Source organism: Lemur catta, chromosome 7, assembly GCF_020740605.2.
Source record: "Lemur catta isolate mLemCat1 chromosome 7, mLemCat1.pri, whole genome shotgun sequence".
In the NCBI taxonomy this organism is placed as follows: Eukaryota; Metazoa; Chordata; class Mammalia; order Primates; family Lemuridae; genus Lemur; species Lemur catta.
The window spans coordinates 66142013-66161838 of record NC_059134.1 but is presented as its reverse complement, the minus strand read 5'-3'; the positions used below and the strand labels follow the sequence as shown (position 1 = coordinate 66161838).

Sequence of the window (19826 nt, the reverse complement as noted above, 5' to 3'; positions counted from 1 at the left end):
GTGATTTCCCAGTGCCTGTGTTCCTTGTGGCTGAAATGCAGGCCTGTAAGGGGTTGGCTCACCTGCCTGCCGGCTCGCAGCCCAGACCAGCCCCTGCAGAACCTGCTGGAGCATCTCCTGGCAGGCCCTGACCTTAACCTACCCCCAGAGCTCTCTTAACTCAGACTTTCTTTTCTTTTCCTTTTGTTTTTTTTTTTTTTTTGAGACAGGGTCTCTCTCTGTCACCCAGGCTAGAGTGCAGTGGCGTCATCATAGTTCATTGCAACCTCAAACTCCTGGACTCAAGTGATCTTCCTGCCTCAGCCTCCTGAGTAGCTGAGACTACAGGTGTGTGCCACCATATCAGCTAATTTCTCTATTTTTTTTGTAGAGACAGGGTCTCTTAGGCCAGGTGTGGTGGCTCATACCTGTAATCCCAGCACTTTGGGAGAGCAAGGGGGAAGGATTGCCTGAGACCAGGAGCTCGAGACGAGCCTGAGGAAGAGCAAGATCCCATCTCAAAATAAACAATAAATAAATAAATACAAGAAAGAGCTTCATGAGAATGACTCAGCTTAATGCCCGGGATGAACTCTGTGCTGTTTACGAAACAGTTAAATAGAGATATTACACATACAACACACGGCAGTTTAACAGACAGAACATACGTAAATCTGCCTGTTAAGCACAGTATCTTCTCTGTGATGAACTGGTGAAGCCCTGGCCTGCAAAACCTCTTCCAGTCCTGCGCCAACATTTCTTTTCTAGTAGTGGTTACTGTTGTTGCTGCGGCTGCACTTGGTTCACTAATGCCCTGGAAGCCTCATCATGGGGTACTGAGCAGAACCCTGGGCTTGGGGTCAGACTACCCTGAGCTCAAACCCTGCTTAAGTTACTTAGTAATTGTGGTGCCTGGGACAAATTACTTCCCGTTTCTGAGCTTTGCTTTCTCACCTGTATGATGGGACTAATGTTAATAGTACATGCAGGGCTGTCATAAGGACTGGATAAGATAAAGGATACAAACAGCCAGGTAGAGCGCCTGGTGCAGTAAGTACCAGGTCTCTAGTGCTGACGCCTTGGAATCACTCCCAGACCAGCCCACCTCTCTCTCCACCGCGGAAAAATAACTCCTCCAGGGAGAAATTCTGTATGGGGACTTCCTGCCTCCTATTATTAGCAGCCGCAGTTGCACATGCCTGCTTAAGTGGCAGTACCCTGAAATACATGAGCCTCCGGCCCCCAAAGCTTGCTCTTGGGGGAGCCTTTTCTAAGCTCCCCCCTCACCCTCCTTGCCCCGACCCAGTGCGGCCGTTCCTGTCACTGTTCACCATAGTCTGTTCTCAACTTGTGTCTAAAGACTCAACTCCTGCAGCTGTTGGCATGGATCCAGGCAACCAAGGGACTGCTCACTTTACCTTAACACATGCTTCTTGTGCGCACAGCCACCGTCCTGCAGTTCAGCGAATTCCACTGGTGAAAAAAAGGCCCTGGCCGAGATCCACAGCTGCGCCCCCCCCCACCACTGGCCTCATCCTGCTCACGGGAGCTCTCACCCCAGACTCTGTGGCTGGGGTCCCACACGGAAGGCTGCGAGCCTGTTCACACAGCTAGTCGCTGCCCAGGTCTTGGGGTCTGCTTTTCTGGGGAGGGTGGGGAGTCAGAGCCCACCTGGCCCTGAGCTGAGGGGTAGGTGGAGTGGTCACCCCCAAAAGCAACGATGTCTGAAAATCACTTGAAGGTAGAAATTTGACTCCACAACATGTCTTGATGTCCACTAGGCTGTCGTTTAGGCAGGAACATGGAGGTTGGTCAAGCCTAGTCCCTCCTCTGAAGCCGAAGAGTTTAGATGCGTGTGTGCATGTGTATGTGAGAGAGAGAGAGAGAGTGTGTGTGTGTGTGTGTGCGTATGTATGTACTGGGGGAAGGAGGAGCAGGCATCCTGAAGAGGTTTCTGGCTGGGGTTTCTGGCCAGAGACTGAGCCCCTCAACAGTGGCAGGGAGTGCGGAGGGAGGAGCAGGCTCTGAGGAAAGGGGCCTGGTGACACGCTTAGTTAGGCAATAACTTAGGGCAAGTGCATCACTCTAGAAGGGTGTTTCACAGCTCAGTCTCCCAGGTACCTAGCAGAGCAGAGAGGCGAGAGAAGCCTTTGGTGCTGAGAAAGACCCTGTTCAGCCAGCTTACAAAGGCCGGGCTGTGTGTACCTGTTGGAACTCTTTACTGCAATTGCCAAAAAAAAGCCTACACAAGTCAGCTTAAGAAAAAATGGGTATTCATTGGTTCTCAAAACACAAAAGGCCAGGGATATCAGGAATGGCTTGATCAGGGCCTTGGAGGATAACCTCAGGACCTAGTTTCTTTCTGGCTCTTAGCTGTGCTCTGATTCACATTGATTCCATCCTTAGACAAGTTCTTCTTCACCATCGCAAGAGAAATCTGTTTTCACCCCCTGAAATTCAAGCTCAGCAGTTAAGAGTAAGGCTCTCTTTCCCAGGATGGCCAGCAAAGTCCTGTTGTGTCTCATTGGCTCTGGTCAGGTCACATGCTCACCCTCCAGCCCATCACTGTGACCAGGGGGATGTGAGGCAAAGGTGTCCAAAGGCTGCCTCCAGCGCTGGCGGTGCCAGCCAGGCCCCTGGCTTCTGATTGTATGCCTGCTCTCAACAGGCAACAGGGACCTCAAACTCATGGGGCAGAAAGTGGGACACAGGCTGGCAGCTTGGCCCAGCCCTGTCCTGTGGAGGTGGGGAGCTGAGGCCGAATGGCGAGGGAACTCACTGCCACCCAGGCAGCTGGACTCACAGTCTGAGCTCCGCTCCCCAGGAGGGCCCCATCCTGAAGGCCCCTGTCCCCACCCCTCCTCTGGCCTTCTGAAGCACAGGTGAGACAGACTCTGCTCTGCAGCCCAGCCCAGGTCATTGGACCTATTTCTCCACAGCTGCTGAGAACTGGGGCACCCAGGGTGGGGATGAATGGGGGAGACCTGTCTCTGGGCTGGGGTGCTCTATCCCAGCAGGGAAGAGCTCTCTTCTGTTTGTCTTAGATGATCATAATCGCAGCTGCTTCCTATCTACCCCAGGGGACATGTGAGAAGCTCTTCCCGTTCCTGGGAGAGGGGCCGCGCCTTGGCTGGGGTTGTCCTCCCTGGCAGCTGTGCGTGCCTGAGGAACTGCTGGGATCTGGGACAATCAAGGCTCCTGGCAGGAAACACCTCCCAATACCTTTGTTCTACCTCTGCTAAGGCTAGAGAGGAACAGGAACAAGCCCTCTCCAGGGAAGGGCTGAAAACCCTGTTTTGGACATAGGAGGCCCAGTTTTTAATCCTGACTCTGTTTCCTGACTGTGTGACCTAGAGCAAGTCACTCTGCCTCTCTGAGGCTCAGTTTCCTTATCTGTAAAATGGAGATATAATACTTTTCTTGCAGAGCTGAGAGGGTTCAAGAGCTAACATATCTATACCGTGCCAGGTGTGTAGCAGGCCGCGTGAAAGTTGAGGTTTGACTCCTAGAGTCCTTGCTCTCCGAAGGAGGATCCACCAGGTCTTGAGAAACTGCTCTGGACCTGTGTTATGTTCCCACAGCTGGAGCACAAAGATAGTTCTCTGCCCTCAGGCTTGGCGGATGAGATTAATGTACAGGAAACAGAAACCACTACATGGCAGACTGGGGCAGCCACACAGTGCTGTCACAGACCAGAGAGAACACAATGTCCAGGTCAGGGAAGGCTTCCTGGAGGAGGCAGCCTTGGATGATCCCAGCTGCTGGATTGCCAGGGCCCCCAATATCAGGGTCTGTCCCCTTGACAGAGCAGGAGTTGGGCCATGTGTCTGGGTTTGGGTTTAGAGGCTATGACTACCTTGCAAACCCTCATAGCTCCCTCTGTTAGGAAGAAGATTGTTCCAGGGGTCCCATGACCACAGATACTAGGGTGCTGCCCCATTTGAACACACACCACCAGCTGTTGGGGGACACTCTGGCCAGCTTTCCAAGTGAAGCTGGAAGGGACAATGGGGCTACTCTGTGGCCTCCAGTTGAGTTTAGGTTAAAGCTAGAAGTTCCATTGATAAGTTAATCCTGAAAGTCACTTTGTAAAGTACTCCAGGATGGTAGAACAGAGGCATGAAGGTGTCACAGGAGGCTCTGCTCCTTGTTAGGTTTCAGTCGATAGAATCCTACTGGGAAATTTGCACGTCTGTGTCGCAGGGAAGACAAGAAACCCAGTTACATCTTCGAGAGAAAACTCAGCCGTTTACCTGGGGAAGCTGCAAGGGATTGCATGTGGGCAAGGCCATCTACCTGCGTATATGGCAGCCCAGGTGATGTGAGTTCATGTCACTCCAGGAAGAACACAGGGGAGCCTCTCAGAGCTAGTTGGAGAACTAGTCACACTTCACACCACCCTGGAGATTTATGCTTCTGTTAGTTGATAGAAATTTGTCATATAGCTTAGAGGGACTGTAGCAAAAAGGCTGAGAACCCCTGGTCCAGTAAACAAATGATCACAAGACAAAGTGACAGAGCCACAAGGAAGGGAGAACAAAAGACTGTGGGAGCCCAGAAGAGGGGCGCCAGATGGGGAAACAGGGCAGGCTTCCTGGTAGAAGTGAGGTTTGAACTAAGTATTAAAGGATGAGCAAGAGTTGGCCAGGGAATTCCAGGCAAGAAAGTCTACAGAAAGGTTCACAGCCTCAACTAGCACGTGCTGAAATGAAGACCACTGATGCCTAAGTAATGCATGATCATCAGAGATAAGCTGTTCACATTAAGTAATCTTTCAGGACACTAAAGAGACTCTTTCCCTTTAACAATTCCATTATTTAGTACGGAAGTAAGTCATGCTTATTGTAGACAAATGGAAAAGCATAGATATAAACACTTCAAATGTGTATTCATAACTATACTTGAAAATAACCACTTTTAACATTTGGGTTTTAACTTTCTGCTCTTCGCCCACCCCTCCTCCATGTCCGCATGGATAGATAAAGCTATTTATCTATCTACCTACATTTCACATACAATGTACATACATAAAAATATACGTGATTTTTAAATGAAAGTGGAATGAGGCCAACTGGTTTTTCCCCCGTTCAATATATTGTGAACAAAAATGGCTATGTCTATTGCATCAAACCTTTATACATTTTAACCATTTTGGATGAAAGTGCTCTAAAGTGGAACCTATTCTCCCGTCTTTTCCAAGCAGCCAGCATCGGAGCTTTGCTTCATTCACACCTACCAGTTTCTGTGTCGGACAGTAAACCAGGCATGAGCTCAGTGACTGGGAAGGTGTGGAGGAAGCAGCCGGTTTGGGCTGCATGAGCCCAGATCTGTGCCAAGCTGAGCGCTTGTATCTGCTCTTCAGGGTGTTGCTGCTTCTTTGCTTGTGGTTGATTGTCCCTTCTTCCTGCTTTTCATCTGCTATGGGCTGGAAAATCAGAAAACCAAACCTGTGAAGTGCATGGCAAGGACAGTACCTAGGTTATCACTGAAGTCCTCTGTTGCATGAAGCACAGGTGACTTGTATCAACAATATTCTCTTTCCCACGTGTGAGTCAAGGAACACTTATTAAGTATCTACAGTGTGCCTGATACTTTCTGTGCTTTATCTTTTTGAACTTTCAATCCTTTGAGAGAAGAATCTTAACCCTGTTTTAGAAGTGGTGAAATGAGCCCAGAGAAGTTTATTGCTTCAAAGCATCACTGGGCTGTAAGGGACAGAGCTGGGAGGGAACCTGGTCCATGTCCCTCTCAAATCCCTGCCACTGTCGCACGCAGGACCACATCTCATGCTTGCTGTCCGTCCCGGGCTGGGTTTGGGCTGATGATGTTTCCAGAGGCATGGTCATTGGATTGGTGAGATGCTTTTGCACAGAGTACGGTCTGGCCTCCCATGAAAGAACAAGACAGGCCCAAGTAAAGGGCTGTCTCCTCAGGCACCTCCTCCAAGGAGAGACCCTCCACTGAGAGGACAGGAGTTGTGTAGGCAGAATGGGGAATCATCGGTCTTTGGGAGCCAGATTTCGCGTAGTTCCTGGATGGCACTGCTTATCGCGCTTGATTTGGATTAGATTCATTAGCAAATAAAACCCAGAGGAGCATTTCTCAAGGTATAAATCAGAAGTGGCATCTAGTAGATGCAGAATGAATCCACCCGAACAGAGATGTTTGGCCTTCATAATGGTTCTCTAAGTTTTTGAATCGGCTTTAACATTTATAAATTGGGCAATTTTATATTTAACATCTGGGGTTTGGGCTTTCCTTGAAAAACCAGGAGATCTGGCCAAGAAAGGGAGGTATCTCTTCATGACCCCAGAACCAATTAGTAACTGCCCAGGTTAAATGACACCCGTACTCTCTGGCCCACCACAGTCCCTGTCACTGCATGGTGGCTCTGTCATTTATCTTACCTGCCTGGCCCCCCGAAGGACTTGAGTTTGCTACCTCTGCATGAATCCTAATTTTACAGAAGCTGGTTGCTGATGAAAGCAAAGCTTTCTTATCTGCTTATTAGAGATATGGTGCCACTCGTTAATTAATTCAATGAACATTTAGTGTGTGGCTATTCTGTGTTTGACCCTGTACTGGGTACAGTTCATAAAGATATTCACAAGAATATGAATAAGGCAGGGTCCCAGCTCTTGAGGTGTGCAGATCCTAGCTGAGTTGAGGTCTGCACAAAGTGCTCTGGGACAGTGGGCCAGGCACCCCCCTCCCTAAGATGGCTACATCCTCACCCTGGGACCTATGAATATGTTACCGTAAATGGCAAAGGGCCTTTGCAGATACGATTCAACTGAGGATATTTAGATGGGGAAATTACCCTGGATTATCTGAGTGGGTCCAATGTAATCATGAGTCATTATAAGAAGGAGGCAGGATGGTGACAGGGGAGAACAGAGGGTAGCTACTCTGCTGGCTCTGAAGACAGAGAAGGGGTCACCAGCCCTGGAATGTGGGCAGCCTCTAAAGCAGGAGATGGCAAGGAAATGCGTTCTCCCCTGGAGCCTACAGAAGGAACACGGCCCTGCCAGCACTTGGGTTGTAGCCCACTGAGACTGATTTTGGACTTCTGACCTCAAGAATTATAAGGTGATAAATTTGTATTGTTTTAAGCCACCAAGTTTGTGGTGATTTGTTATAGCAGCAGTAGGAAACTACAAGAGTGGAGTAGCTTTTTCTGAAGGCAAGAGGGGGAATGGGTTTATGAAGGAGGGGATGTTTGAACTGGGTCTTGCAGGATGAGTAGGAGTCCATAATGTATAGGAAGGGGATAGAAGGCAGCCCAAGTATAGGAAAGAGGGTATGTGCAAAGGGTGTAAAAAAGTAGGGCATGTTTGGAGGTTGGCTGTTGGTCCACTGGGGTTGGGGTATGAGGTGTGTGAAGGCTGGAAGAGAGGATAAGGCCAGAGAGAGGGGGTGGGGGCTTGACTTAGAACTGGTCCCATGGAAAAAAATCCTCAAAGGTTTTAAGAAGGGGAAGGACAATCTGATTTATCCTTTAGAGTTGTGGTCCCCAGCCCCCAGGCCGCAGACCAGTACCGGTCTGTGGCCTGTTAGGAACTAAGCTGCACAGCAGGTGAGCGGCAGGTGAGCGGCAGGTGAGCGACAGGTGAGCCAGCAAAGCTTCGTCCATATTTACAGCTGCTCCCCATCACTGGCATCACCACATAAGCTCCATGACCTGTCAGATCAGCGGTGGTATTAGATTCTCATAGGAACACGAACCCTACTGTAAACTGCACATGCAAGGGATCTAGGTTGCACACTCCTTATGAGAATCCAATGCCTAATCTGAGGTGGAGCTGAGGCAGTGATGCTAGTGCTGGGGAGCAGCTGCAAATACAGATTATCATTAGCAAAGAGGTTTGACTGCACAATAAGTGTAATGCGCTTGAATCATCCTGAAAACCCCACCCCCCACCCCTGGGTCCTTGGAAGAATTGTCTTCCATGAAACCAGTTCCTGGTGCCAAAAAGGTTGGGGACCACTGCTTTAGAGGGACTCCTCTGGCACGATTATGGAGGGTGCTTGAAGGGGCCAGATCAGAGGTGAAGAGACCAGTGAGGCTGATGCAGTGACTTAGGTCACACAGCACCATGCAGGGGTGGCGGGGGTGGAAGAAGGGAAGCAATCAAAGACGTTTCTGAACTAGGATTGACAGGACCCGAGTCTAATTGAATGTGGGTGGAATGGGGACAGAGATGGAGGAGTCCTGATGACCTCCGGGTTTGTAGCTGGGCACCATTCCCTAGGGCACAGGCAGAATGGCTAGGGCGGGAAAGAAACAATGGCTTCTGTCAGGGACACGGTGAGTGTGAGGGGCTGTGGGACACTTGGGAAGGGTTGTCCAAAGGCAATTAATTGGCAATCAAATCCCTGTGACTGTGCTGTCGTGGGGTGATTTAAAGTCATCTGCATTCTTCCTGTACTCTGGCAAGAGCAAGAAGCAGGGGGCCTGGGACTGAGTGGCCCAGTGATGTGCTGGTAAATCCAGCTCTCTGGAGGGAAGGCCCTGACAGGCAGCATTTGCCGATTGCTGGGGTATAGATGCCCCCACTATGACCAATTTCAAGCCACTAACTCGACGGCACTGATCTTAGGGTTGAGAAGAGATGGGCAGTAGCATGTCATTCTATAGTGTTTCCGCTCTACAGAGACAATAGAAACAAATAAGCTCAGGAACATAGGTTATGGTAAAATGTAGTAAAATAATTAGAAAGGGGTTATTTTATCTCCTTTGTGTTTAACGTAATTTATTTAATTGTAAGTTTATATAATTTAATTTTTAATAATGTCTATGTTTAACGACCAGCTCACAAAATTCTTGAAAATTACATTAGATTCTTTTTTTTTTTTTGAGACAGAGTCAGTGTGTTACCTGGGTGAATGCTGTGGCATCAGCCTAGCTCACAGCAACCTCAAACTCCTGGGCTCAAGCAAGTCTCCTGCCTCAGCCTCCCAAGTAACTGGGACTACAGGCAAGTGCCACCATGCCCGGCTAATTTTTTCTATTGTTAGTAGAGATGGGGTCTTGTTCTTGCTCAGGCTGGTCTCCAACTCCTGAGCTCAAGCGATCCTCCTGCCTCGGCCTCCCAGAGTGCTAGGATTACAGGCATGAGCCACCGTGCCCGGCCACACTAGACTCCTGTGGGCTGGTACAAGCAGGCTCCTGTGCACCCCTGTAGAGACCCCTCCAAAGTGCAAGTTAGAAGGGCCGAGAAACCCACCTACTTGTGCTCAGTGGCTCCCAAGGTCACCGACTGGGGAAGGCAGAGCCAAGCTCAGGACCGAGGATGCAGCCCCTGATCCCACGTTTCTTCCTGGTGGCCCCTCGGTGCCCTGTGCTTTTGGGGGCCTCACAAACCCGGCAATACCGTGTGGTCCTTGACCCCAGGATGATGACTCATGTCACCCTGGAGTGAGTGACTCAAGGGAGAGGCTGCTGGGCAGCCTGGAACAAAGAGAACTAGGCAAGATTTATATCTGCTAGGAGCTAAATGGGAAGTTCAGAAATTTTTCTGCTATTCCTGGTACCTTTGAACTGCTCTGATTGAGCAATTGCACATATTTCGAAGAAGAAAAAATTTTTTTCAAGTGGACTTATTTTTAAAAAAAGAATTGCTGAAGTGAACAAGCTGGAAAGGAAACCTGGGGAGATGTTTTGGCTCATTTCCCGTCATGGCTGGGATGGGGCAGGGAGGAGGGGGAGAGAGGGAGGTCCTGCTGGCTTGACCGTTTTTTAAGGGGTATAGAACCTGGATCTCAGGCATTTCAGGGTCTCCTCAACCCTCTTCTTTCTCCAGAGTGGCATCTCAATTCCAAGAGTGCCGAGGAGTCAAGGTGAGGACGATGCTGGGTGGTCTTTGTCATCTTTCCTGGTTGGCATTTGGCAACGTCCATCACGCTTTCTGTCGGTCCTTGGCTAGTAGTGACCACAGAATCATCCTTCTTGAGGCACCTTCAGGTCTGGCATCCTCTGGGTGCACAGAAGTGACTGAGCCACCCCCTCGCTCCCGGGATGGGAGGACCTGCGAGGATGTCTAAAGGCCTCACCTATCCAGACAGACCAAGTAGCCATTTCCTCTCTCTGGGGTCTTCTCCCCAAGGTTCTGTCTGGGAAATGGGGCTCTGGGGCTCTCTGTTCTGAGCTGGAGTCTCCCCCCCTGCCCAGGGAAGCAGGCACAGGTGCCCCCCGGCCTCCCCAGCAGGCGCCGCACACTCGCGCAGTTGCTACTCCACTTCACCAGTCTCTACTAGTCCTGGGGAAGGGAAACCTACCCTTTCTTGAGATGTTTCCTCCCAAGTCTTTGTTCTGGGCCTGAGCTCTTTCCATTTCCCTTTGAGACCTAGGAGGCAGGGCTAGACTCCCTCTTCTTCAGCTCCGGCAGTGGCAGCCCCACCCCCACCCAGGCAGTGGGCACAGAGCAGCCTTGCGGTCTGCTGGAGGGGAGGGCAGTGGGGAAGGAGGTAGGAGGGAAGTGAGGCACATCCAAGACTGTTCCCTCTGCCTTGGCCGCTCACTCCAGCTCCCTGCCCAGCTGAGCACTCCTGCACCCTCCTCCAGGGCTGGCCGGGCCTCTCCTCCTGGGTGTGGCCTGGCACCTGTCTGAGCAGGTGCTGGCTCCCTCCCAGGGCACCTCCAGCCAACAGAGCCTACGAGGGATCTGCAGGAGTGAAGCATGGCCAGAGAAAACTGGGCCCTGAGGTTTCCCGCAGAGGTGCAGATCCTGGGAGTGTTGGGGTGCTTGAGGCAGCCTCCTCAAACCAGACCCAGCCACCGCCCTGCGCTGCCATTCCCTGGACCACAGGGCTTGTGCTGAGGGGCAAAGTCATGGGGGAGATGCCTCCCAGTTCCTCACCCTCCCTTTCCTGTTGCCCACAGGCTCTTTCGCCACATGTCCGCCCTTCTCCACCACCCCTACTCCCCCGCTCTCCCCTTCAATCTAAATCCGCTTTCAGGAGAGAATCCTGGGCCCTCGGTGACAGGCTGTGTCCCTTCAGTCATTCACTCACCCACTTGTCCAGTACAGCCCAAGCACCTGCTTGGCCAGACACTGTGCTGGTCCTCTTTCTGGAGAGGTCCCCTGCCGGGCCTCACCTCTCACTGGTAGAATGAAAACCTCTGTTCTTTGGGGTTCATCATCAGCACAGGGATAGTGGAAAGAATTGGGGTTTTGAAACCAGATAGACCTGGGACTGACCGCAGCACAGACCTGGGACTGACCGTAGCACAGACCTGGGGCTGTCCCCAGCACAGACCTGGAGCAGCCACAGTACAGACCAGGACTGAGTGTCCTTTACTTGCAGGAGACAAATCTGGAAACTCTAGCCACCTAAGATGAACATCAGGATGTCTGGGCCTTGGCCTGGATTCATTGTTGCCGTGGCTAAGAGAACTCAGCTGCCTGATTTGGACGATGGTAAAGAGACTTACTGAGTATGTACTGTGTGCCAGCACCTTGCATGTATTTCCTAATTTAAACCTTACAACAACCCTAAAAGTAGATGCTATTACCTCCATTTTACAAATGAGGAAACTGAGGCCAAGGGAGATTAATCCAGCAAGGGAGAGGCAGAGGGAGAATTATAACCCAATCTGTCAAGATCCTAAGGCCCCTCCCAGCATTCCAAGGTTAGGAAGCAGGATGGGGCTCACTTGCAGAGGTGCAGAACACAGCTCTGCAATTGGCCAGGCCTAGGGACCCCTGGGGGCCCCTCTTAGCACTTTTAGCTGATCTCTGATGCCTGAGAAGATTTTCCAAGTCTGTCCAGGACTGCCCTGGAGTGAGTGTGGGGTGGGGGGGTACCTGCTCTCTCCCATGAGAGTGAGTGACCACGAGAGGACAGAGGACAAGGAGGGCACCTGCTTTCACAGCACAGACACAGTTGCCTATTCTTGGTTACAAATGATGCCTTCAAAGTAAGAGGCCAGAGAGCTGCTGGGAGCAGGCGCTCTGGGGCTTCTCTGACTCTGCTCCTCACTCACAAGTATGGCCTTGGTCAAGTGTCTGCCCCTGTCTGGGCCTCAGTTCCCCCTCTGCAAAGATGGGAGCAAGGAGCGGGACTGGCCAGTCTCCAGTGGCCCTCCCTGTGCCCCTCTGGGTTTGCAGAGGGGCCAAGAGAGATCCGTGTGCAGTCACCCCAAACAATTCCCTCCATCAAGTGCTTCATCTAGAGATAGACCAGTGGTATTAATAGCAACCTAATCTCTTTCACATTCTTTGTGCTGCTAAAATGAAAGCAAAAATTCAAAGCTGGAAGAACAAAAAAACTCCCTTCTGAGAATACTGAGTCACTCCAGAAAGGTCAGTGGAGGCTGAGTTAACCCATAGTTTCCCAGAAAGGCCTCTTGGCCATTCCCCTGGCACCCAAAGATTAACAGAGAGAATCTGAGGGCAGCTCAGCTTACAGCCTATGCTCCTGGGACATTGTGGTTTCAGAGAGGGGTTTGGTCTCTCCTGGGAAGGTTGCAAGGCTCTGGGAGAGGCATCTTTGGGGTCATTTTGGAAGACCACTGCCTGCCAAGTACGCCACCCTTGAGCTGGTGGGCTCAGCTCTGCAGGGAGCTGGAGAGTCAGACCCATATGCAGGGAACTCCTAGCACTGCCATTCACAGGTGATGTGACTTTGGGCCTCCATGTCCTCATCTGTAGAATGGGACTAATTATGATGTTAATAATAATAGCATTACATGCCCCACCTCCTAGGGTTGCTGAGAGCACTGAAGGGGATAGTTTCTGCAAAGACCATTTCTAAACCCTGACTCTGCTTGCGGGAATATAGTGGCCCTTTGAGACATCGAGGCAGGGCTAGACTCCCTTTTCTCTTACCTCCTGCTCCTAAGACCCTCCCCAAGGCTGTGAGCATAGAAAGGCCCCTCCTGCTGGCTGCAGTGTGCAGGATGGAGTGTCAGGGCAGGCCTGTGCTTATGTGGCCACTCTGTCAGAGCTGCCCTCTCCCACCCCCTGTCCTATTTCTGCAGCCCACGGGGTCCCACAGCAGCTGTTCCTGGGGCAGAGCCTGTGCTGTTGACCTAACAAGTGTGGGACTTTCTTGGGTGAGTGATTAGATGGACCAACCGATGGACAGTTGTGTGAACGGAAGAGTCAGAAGGCGAGGGGTGAATGGATGGGCTGACAGACGATGAATGGAAGGATGAATGAACGAATCTGCTGCACCACGCATTGGGGGCCACACTGCCTCAAACTGTGGGCCCACTCTTTTGCCCTCATGAGACCCCTGGCCTGACAACCTACCTGTAGGTGCTGCTTCCTCCTCCCTGCCCCGCCACCATCCACTTACTACCCATGTGATCGGGAGCAATTTGCTGAACCTCTCTGAGCCCTAGTTCCTTAATATATTTAATATCAAGTGAAAATAATAAAATCAAGCTCATGGGGGTTAAATGAGATAGTACTTGAAATGCAGATAGCATAGTGTCCGATACTCAATAGGCAACCTAGAAATTATCTGATGAATGAAAGCATAAACTAAATAATATTTCTTGGCCTTCTTTCAGGGGCAGATAAAATATTTAAATATGCTGTAGGGACTCTAGCCTCTTCAGTTACACAAACGATTAGATAGATAGCCCAGCAGACGCTCTTGGATAATTTGCACCAGGTACAAAGGTAACTGGACCTAGTCAAGTTGTTTCTCTGTACCTCAGTTTCCCCTCCTGTAAAATGGGCCAAGTTCTCCTTAAGCACTGACTAGAGGCAGAATGAGTAGAGTAAAAAGATCTGATTAGCTCTTGGCATTGACCCACCTAACCCTTTACTCGCCAGACTGGAGAAGCAGCAAGAAGGGCCCCAAAAATGGGTTAAAGAAGGAGCAGCTCAGAGACCAAACATTACTAAATATTTTTTCCTTTTATGGGCCAGTGCCCTAGATCACCACTTCCTGGAGATTGTACTCTAAACTTTGCTGTGATGGATGGGAGGTCCCCGTGCCCACGGGCTCCAGCGGAACCCAGATGTCACCCTGGGGGATGGACTCTGCTTTTACCTTGCTATTTTAAGCAGTGAGTTTATAATAATGGACCGGAGAGAAAGCAAACAGGGCAGGAGCAGCGTGGGAATGGGCCTGGCAGGCGGGCTGCCGGGGCTCCCCTGAGGAGCTCGGGGTTCCACCGAGCTCAGGGTGGGACCTCAGCCAGCATCCACTCTGCTTTTACCCTGCAGCAGCTGACATCTGTGTTTGTCTGACTTAATTCGTTCGTTCTGTTTTGCTTTCTGACACAGGGACTCACTTAAGTTCTTTCTGGAAGAGAGGGAGATGGAGGAAGGAAGTGGAGATTTAGAAAATGAGATATTTTTGATGAGACTTCAGAATACCATGATCCCAGAATCCTGAGATGGGATCATCAGGGCTTGTGCTTAGTTGTAACTAAGAAGAGTCCAGGATTTCAGGGACTCCCAGGATTGGAAAAGACCCCTGAAGTGGTTAGGGATGCCGCGACCCTTGCTCCAGCCTTTGCTGGAGCTCTCCCAGGAACGGGGAGCTCACTACCTTAAAGAACAGCCTGTTTCACCTTCAGATGGTTCCAGCCACTAGAAGGTTTTTCTCTTGCCTTCATGTGACCTTTCATTGGTCATGCACCCAATCTCTGGGGACAATAGAACCACAGGAATGCCTTTCAACTATCTGAGAAGAGATTTTTATTCCCCCTTGCACTTTCTCTTCTCCAGGCTAAAGTTCTCAAGTTCTTTAAATACAAATTCTTGTCCTCTTGGCATCCTGCTTCCCCTTTTCAGAACATGTCTCAATTTGCCTGAATCCTTTTTAGCATGCAGAGGACAACTCACTTAGTATAAACTAAGACATAAAGGAAAAATTGAATAGTCACCTTCCATGTTTTGGAAGCATTATTCCTATTAAGACAGCCTAGACTTGCACATATGTCACACATAATTTTAAGAAGTTTCCTGGGAGACGTAGCCAACTCCCTTGGTAGAATTGGGGTTTGTGGATATTCTTTTGCTACCCTTAACCCCAGCATATAATTTACCCAGCACCATTGATGTCACTGCTGCTGAAGTCCAAGTAAAGATGATCGAAATTAATCACAGAGCCCACCTTTGGGAGAACCCGATGCTCAGTTTGTTCATACAGTAAGCATTTGGGAGGGGAGAGACAACATGCCCTGGCCCCACAGCTCCCATTCCCAAGAACCAGGTAAAGTCTGTCCAGTCGGCTTCTCTACCTCCTGTCTCATCTTCCCTGCTAGGCCCCCAGCCATTCTGTTTGGAGAAGTTTCATTTGGCATTTGTGTCCATGGCTAAGCTCAAACACCATTTCTGGTGTACAATCTTTGCTAAAACTATGTCCTGCCATCCCAATTTCCATGGTTAGGGACCCTTTTCTGGGGTCCTGCAACTTCTCACTTTCAAAATTTTTACCCCATTATACTATTTCCAGTTGCCTCCCACCACTGGACTCTGTGCTTCTTGAGGGCCAAGACCACGTCCTCATCATCTTTGCATCAACAGCACTTGGCACAGGCCGGGCAGAGAAGGTGTGAACTGGGTGTGGTGAAAGAATGAGTGACTCCACATGAGCTACTTGGCGTGAGCTTTCTTGAGGTGACCAGCAGGGGGTGCCCCAACTGTTTCAAGCTGAGTGGGGCTAACTGTTGGCAGCAGAGAGTGACTCAAGTCAAGATGGTGGTCACCTCCACCAATCCTGGGACTAAAGGTCTCTGGTTCTTTAAACACAAATCGACAACCATTTTTGATGAATCTTTTGGGTATCCAGGATGAATCAGACACCGCACTCGCCTCAGGGAGCTCAGTCCAAAAGTCCAGAGGTGTGTGCGTTGGCTGGTGGGGAGTGGGGCTGTCAGAGCCGTGGCTGATGCCAGATGGGGGCCTGCCCTGCAGCACTCTGGCTCTAGGGCGTCTCTCTGCAGGACAGGAAGGACACCTAATATCATGGGAGGTGGCAAGGCTTTCCGGGTCTTCCTCCCACAGCCTCCAGCAGTCAGCAGCACCTCCCACAGGAACACAGTAGGTACTCAAATAGTGTCAGTGTCCTTTGTTCCCCAGTCCCCCCCACCACTGTATGTCCCAAAGGTCCCCTGCCTATGTCATCCGCATGGTGGTTGTCATTCCTTCAAGGAACCTCTAAAAGTTGCAGAACCAGGCTGGTTGTTGATTCTACACATCCCTGAGGGTATCCCCCACCCCACTAGGGGAAGGAGGGAGTTTGGGGGTGGGGAGAGGCCTAGAAGGGTCCTCTGAGCTCCAGCCAAGCTTCCTGGGCTGCAGACCCCTGTCAGGGGGCCTCTGTGAGAGCCTACTCTGTGCTGGGTGTGTTTTGTCCTTGGAGCATCCTGCGTGGGAAGCGTTCTTATCTCTGTTCCTCTGACAAGAACACTGGGGCTCAGAGGTGAAGCCAACTTTCTGAGGCCACATAATCAGTGAGTAGCAGAGTGGGGACTCAAATCCAGGTATCTGATTCCAAAGCCTGTGCTCTTTCTGCCTTGCTCTCCTGCCTTTCCAGATGGAGACATGGCATTGCTGGTCTCCTCTTCTAAGATGAAGCAGAGTAGCTAGACTCATTGGCTTAGCTCTGTTGGAGGGATTATAGTCCTAGGCCTCTTGAGTGACAAGAAACATGAAAGAGCAGTGAGTATGTTTTCAGTTACAAGTAACAAAAAATGCAAAGTGACTGTAACACCAAGAGACTTAATTGTTCCTGTAACTGGCTAGTTCAGAAAGAGTTCAGGCTTCAGAAGCACTTCAATCAGGGCTCCAGTTCTGTTTCTTTGCAGGTCTTTTGGCTCTGCCCTCTTCTGTGTGTATAAGTTTTATCCTGCCTGGCTTTCCTCATGGAAGCAAAATGGTGTCCGTAGCACCATCTCGCATCTGCACACTCCACCACCCCAAGCAAGAGAAAGACTCTGGGTCCCAGGACACTGCCATGTGCCCATTGGCATAAACTGGATCTATCGTCCATCCCTGAGCCAATCACTGGGAGATGGATGAGAGTATGCTGATTGGGGTCAATCCCAGCTAGGCCTTGAGGCTATACCATGGGGAGGAGGTAGCCTCTTGGGGAGGAGGCTACTGGGAAGCAACTCAAGGTTGCTGGGGGTGGGTGCAGGGCTCACGGGCTCCATGCTGGCTGAGCCTCCAGATTTTAGCAGGGCTGGAAGGTCCAGTGAGGGCTATACTCAAGTGAGAGAGGCTGTGCAGAGGGTCCGAAGAGTGTGAAGGTAGACATGGGGAGGAAGTCAGGAAGCAGCGTCCCTTACTCCCCACCCACATGGCCAAGGAAGGCTGTGTGGTGTAGTAGAAAGAGCCCTGGCCTCAAAATCCAGAAGATATGGGTTCAAATACTTGGTTTTCTATATGATTTGGGGCAGTGGCTTCCACTCTCTGGGGCAGTTCTCTCATCTGTAAAATGAGACATCAATGCCTACATCAGAGGTCATCGTGAGGATGTTGGTGATGCTCCTAGGACAGTGCTCAGCACCCAGTAGGTGCTCAATAAATGGCAAACAAATACCAATCTGATCCCAATGGAGTATCCTCCACTAGCTACAGCTTTGAATAGTTTGAAGCAGTTTTTTTCTCTTCTGGGATAGCTGTGTTTACTGTAAAGACCAAATTAGATGCAAAATCTCTAAAGTCACCTCTGACTTTGTAAACAAAGCCAGAGAGCTGAGGAAATGCAATTCCAAATGCCCTCTCTTAGCGTAGTTTGACCTCCGGTGTTGATGCAGATTCAAGCAGGCTCTCTCTGTGGCTTGTGGCTCCTGGAAATGGAACCCAGCTTGGGACAGGGATGGGAACCGATTTGACTTGTCCTTTTGGCGTCTCCCCAGCCTGCGGAGCCCAGGCCTCTTGGAGCATCTTTGGGGCTGACACAGCGGAGGTTCCGGGCACACGTGGCCACTCCCAGCAGGAGGCCGCCATGCCCCACATTCCCGAGGACGAGGAGCCCCCCGGAGAGCCACAGGCAGCCCAGAGCCCTGCCGGCCAAGTAAGTGCCCGTCCCTGCCCTCGGCTAGACTGGCTGGGGGCCAAGCCAAGCGCCCTGGGCTGAGGCCACAGCTCTCAGGCTGGCCAGAGGGTTTGCTGACAGCCCATGCAGGCTGCAGCGGGCACCTGGGGAAGGTGTGTGGCTTCCACACCAAGGAATTACCCCGAGTCCCTTTGAATAAACCAAGGCCCTGAATATCCTGAGTGTGGAACCATCTAGGCTGTGTCTGACTAAGGCCTCATGAGAAGTCACACCGCTAACCCTGTGGGCTCCCTCTGGAACTGGGGAAAGGCTTAACCGAGGACCCCGACACTGAGGGCCTCATCACGGCAGGGTGGTGAGCATCCGCAAAAGGCCACTTAACGTGAATCCGCCTAAAATGAAAAGCAAAATTTCATAGTAAGCAGTGAAAAAGGTTTTCAGTGAGATTTTATTATAAAAAAGGAAATGATGAAAAAAATTAATGTAAAGGGTATCATTGAGGTTTTATTATATAAATAAAATTATGAAAACAAGTTATTTTTAGCCAGATTACAAAATATAGATTATATGCTAATTTTTAGATTGAACAAAGAATGAAGTGTTGATTTTGGTGTTGGTATTTTTTTTTATACCAACAAAATGATCTGTGCACACGACGCCACATCCTTCACATCTTACTTCGCAGCACCTTCATTAAGAGATTGGTTTGTTTAATGTGTAAAACTTCATCCATCTTTCTGAGAATCTCTTTGAATCTTTCAATATTCAAGTCACTCCCTTTTGAAGAAACCTAGCTCGCCGTCCTCATTGCTTTTCCTTTGTTTGTTAACTGATCGGCTCCATCTTATCTCATCGATCAAAACCTTGCACACGAGGTTCTCCAACATTTTTTTTTTTTTACTTTATGAACTTTGCATACAATTTGTACTGAACTTGTTATATCTGCCAGTTGTCCAGACTGACCCGAGCCAGATGGGATAGATGCTTGTTAAGTGAGGGAAGAAGGTATGAGTGAGCATTATTTTTATAAATGGGCAGATTCTTCATGAATATTTTCATGTTATGATGACATTTGTTTTCTTATGCATCATAACTGTGGGAACTTAAATCGTGTATACTTAGAAAAGAATGACCCCTTGTACCATTGGGATATGGCTCCATGTCCCAAGCTTGTGGGATGGAGATGTTACAGAACTTGGCAGCCTTGGGGGTGGGAGGATGCCGTTCCCTTGGATGTCCCAGTGACATGGGCCAACCCCCCAGCCCTTCAGCCTCAGCAGCCCAGCTCAGGGTTCTATTGAGCCCCCTCGCTCCCTCGGGGACATCCTGGGCCCAGCGGGTACTGCTAAGGCTGCCAAGTTCTGAAAGCTTGGAAACCAAAGGAGGGAGGGACGAGACACTCACAACTGCATTCAAATGCAGACCTTCAGGCCATGACGTTCCTGGGTTCTGGCTCTTTAGTATTCGTCCTTTCCAGCCCTGGACTCCCCCTGAAATATCCGTCCCTGACCCTTCCACTTTGCTAACAATGCCAGTGTCCTTGGATCAGTTTCTCGCACACAATCTAGCTCCCAAATCCTGGGAAACTCCCCCAAACAGCTGTCCCAAGAATAAAAGCATTCCTTAAAAAAAGATAATAAAAGATCAGCAAAGATCCAACTCTAGTGTCAGTAAAGACAGGCTTTTATATTGAGTTCAGTTCTCTTGGTTCCAAACCACTTTAATTAAAAGTTCTTTCAAACCATATCCTCAGGAGATGCAAAACAAGAGGACACAAAAACCTGTCACTTAGACTTACAAGGGAAGGTCATCCTCCCACTCTCGAGACTGCCAAGCTCATCTCAATCTCCTGTGCTTGGAAGGTAGAGAGATACAAG

The 19826-nt window shown here is 50.1% G+C and overlaps 1 protein-coding gene across 1 annotated transcript in view; it reads left to right on the top strand.

Annotated features, from left to right (window-relative positions):
* Positions 1 to 17696: 17696 nt before the first annotated feature.
* The window catches only part of IRAG1 (inositol 1,4,5-triphosphate receptor associated 1), a 77494-nt gene continuing 75364 nt past the window's right edge, over positions 17697 to 19826 (top strand). The window contains exon 1 of the mRNA XM_045557511.1: positions 17697 to 17967. Within this exon, the coding sequence (XP_045413467.1) occupies positions 17770 to 17967 (198 nt within the window). The 5' untranslated portion in view covers positions 17697 to 17769. The remainder of the gene's footprint in view (positions 17968 to 19826) is intronic.